This window comes from Physeter macrocephalus, chromosome 10, assembly GCF_002837175.3.
Source record: "Physeter macrocephalus isolate SW-GA chromosome 10, ASM283717v5, whole genome shotgun sequence".
Classification (NCBI taxonomy): Eukaryota; Metazoa; Chordata; class Mammalia; order Artiodactyla; family Physeteridae; genus Physeter; species Physeter macrocephalus.
Window position 1 is genome coordinate 60,337,694 of NC_041223.1, and position 1,479 is coordinate 60,339,172.

Below are 1,479 nucleotides of genomic sequence, written 5' to 3' on the forward strand. Positions count from 1 at the left end.
CCCTTAAGGTGAAGTTTGCCTAGCCTGAGTGATTAACAGTTTCCTGCTACGTAATGTGTGCCCTGTCGGGAACATTATCAGGTCACTCACAGAAAACAAATTTTCAGTTTAGACTTATGGCCCTCTTGACATTTGAGTGCCTTGAAATGGGAAACAATTCTTTTGGGGAAGAAGTGCTTCGGATCTTTTGTGATTATAAGTTTCGGTCAGTGTCTTACAGGAGTGTACTTGGGAGACATCTGTTAAATATGAAATAATTAGAGCTATACAGGAATAAGAGCTAGATCACATAGCTTGAAGTGGTATCATGACTGATGGTTACTTTGAGGTGGTCATACAGGAATAGGCGTAATGGAGGATCTTGAAGTTAGTTAATGACAATAGAAACATTCTATAGTTTAACTGCATGCACAGTTTGACATGTTGAGCGTGAAGAGTAACTACAGTCACACATCTATAACACCCATCACTGCGACCATGATTAGTTTGGCGCTCGGAACCTTTCTGTTGGGGATCTTTTGCGGGAGGGACCGGAAGAGGTGGATCCTTTCTGTTGCGATGTGGGGAGGCCGCAAGCTGAGCTCCTCCGGGAGTCGATTTTTAGGAGCTCATAGGTCGGCGTTCCGGGGCACACAGGCCGACTCTCCTCGCTTGACCACGTCGGCGGGTGAGTGTGTGCGTGGGGGTCGCTCGCACGCAGCCCACGGCGTGGGCCGGCTGTTCTGCGCAGGCGCGAGCGAGGGCGGCGGGCTGTCTCGGGCCTCCGCGCGGGGTCAGCCAAAGATCTGTACTTTCGGTACTGGGCCTCGCTGTCCGTTGAACGCTCGGCCTAGGCTCTTAACAGTCCCTTCTCCAGAGGCTGGGAAAGGTAGCTGAGGACTAGCGGTCCTGGCCGAGGAGAGCGCAGCCTGCGGGCCGCCGCCATGTATCCAGTGACCTTTGTCTTATTTTCGTTGAGCTCCTTCTGCAGGAGCCGCCCATCCCTGTGCCGGCTGGAGTCTCAAGGTCATGTGCCTTTTTCCTTTGCCCCGGCGGGAAAGGACACCAGCTGTCTCATAGTTACTAGTCGCCTTTTATTTGTGTTTTGTTTGCGCGTATCTTGCCATGTTTCAGAATTTAAGGCAGCAATATTATTTTTTGATGAATAGGTTAATTCAACACATTGTATTGGCAAATAAGATCAAGAAAGTAACACGCCGAACCTGATGCTTGTAGAAGACAGTTTGATTATTTAACTCCCAATATTAACCAGAACGTTAAGTTCATTTTTTACATGAAACTCATTTAACAAATACTGTTTGCCAGGCACTGGGAATTTTTTGTTGTTGTTTTGTTTTTTTTGTGTTAACGCGGTCCTCTCACTGTTGTGGCCTCTCCGGTTGAGGAGCACAGGCTCCGGACGCGCAGGCTCAGCGGCCATGGCTCACGGGCCCAGCCGCTCCGCGGCATGTGGGATCCTCCCGGACGGGGGCACGAACC

The 1,479-nt window shown here is 50.1% G+C and overlaps 1 protein-coding gene across 4 annotated transcripts in view; it reads left to right on the top strand.

Annotated features, from left to right (window-relative positions):
- Positions 1-524: 524 nt before the first annotated feature.
- Positions 525-1,479, top strand: part of COQ3 (coenzyme Q3, methyltransferase) — a 163,534-nt gene continuing 162,579 nt past the window's right edge. For 2 of the 4 annotated variants that reach the window (XM_055087610.1, XM_055087609.1), the window contains exon 1: positions 525-667. In XM_055087610.1, the coding sequence (XP_054943585.1) occupies positions 559-667 (109 nt within the window). In that variant the 5' untranslated portion in view covers positions 525-558. The remainder of the gene's footprint in view (positions 668-1,479) is intronic. The other 2 variants (XM_007101133.4, XM_007101134.4) reach the window with 1 other exon arrangement.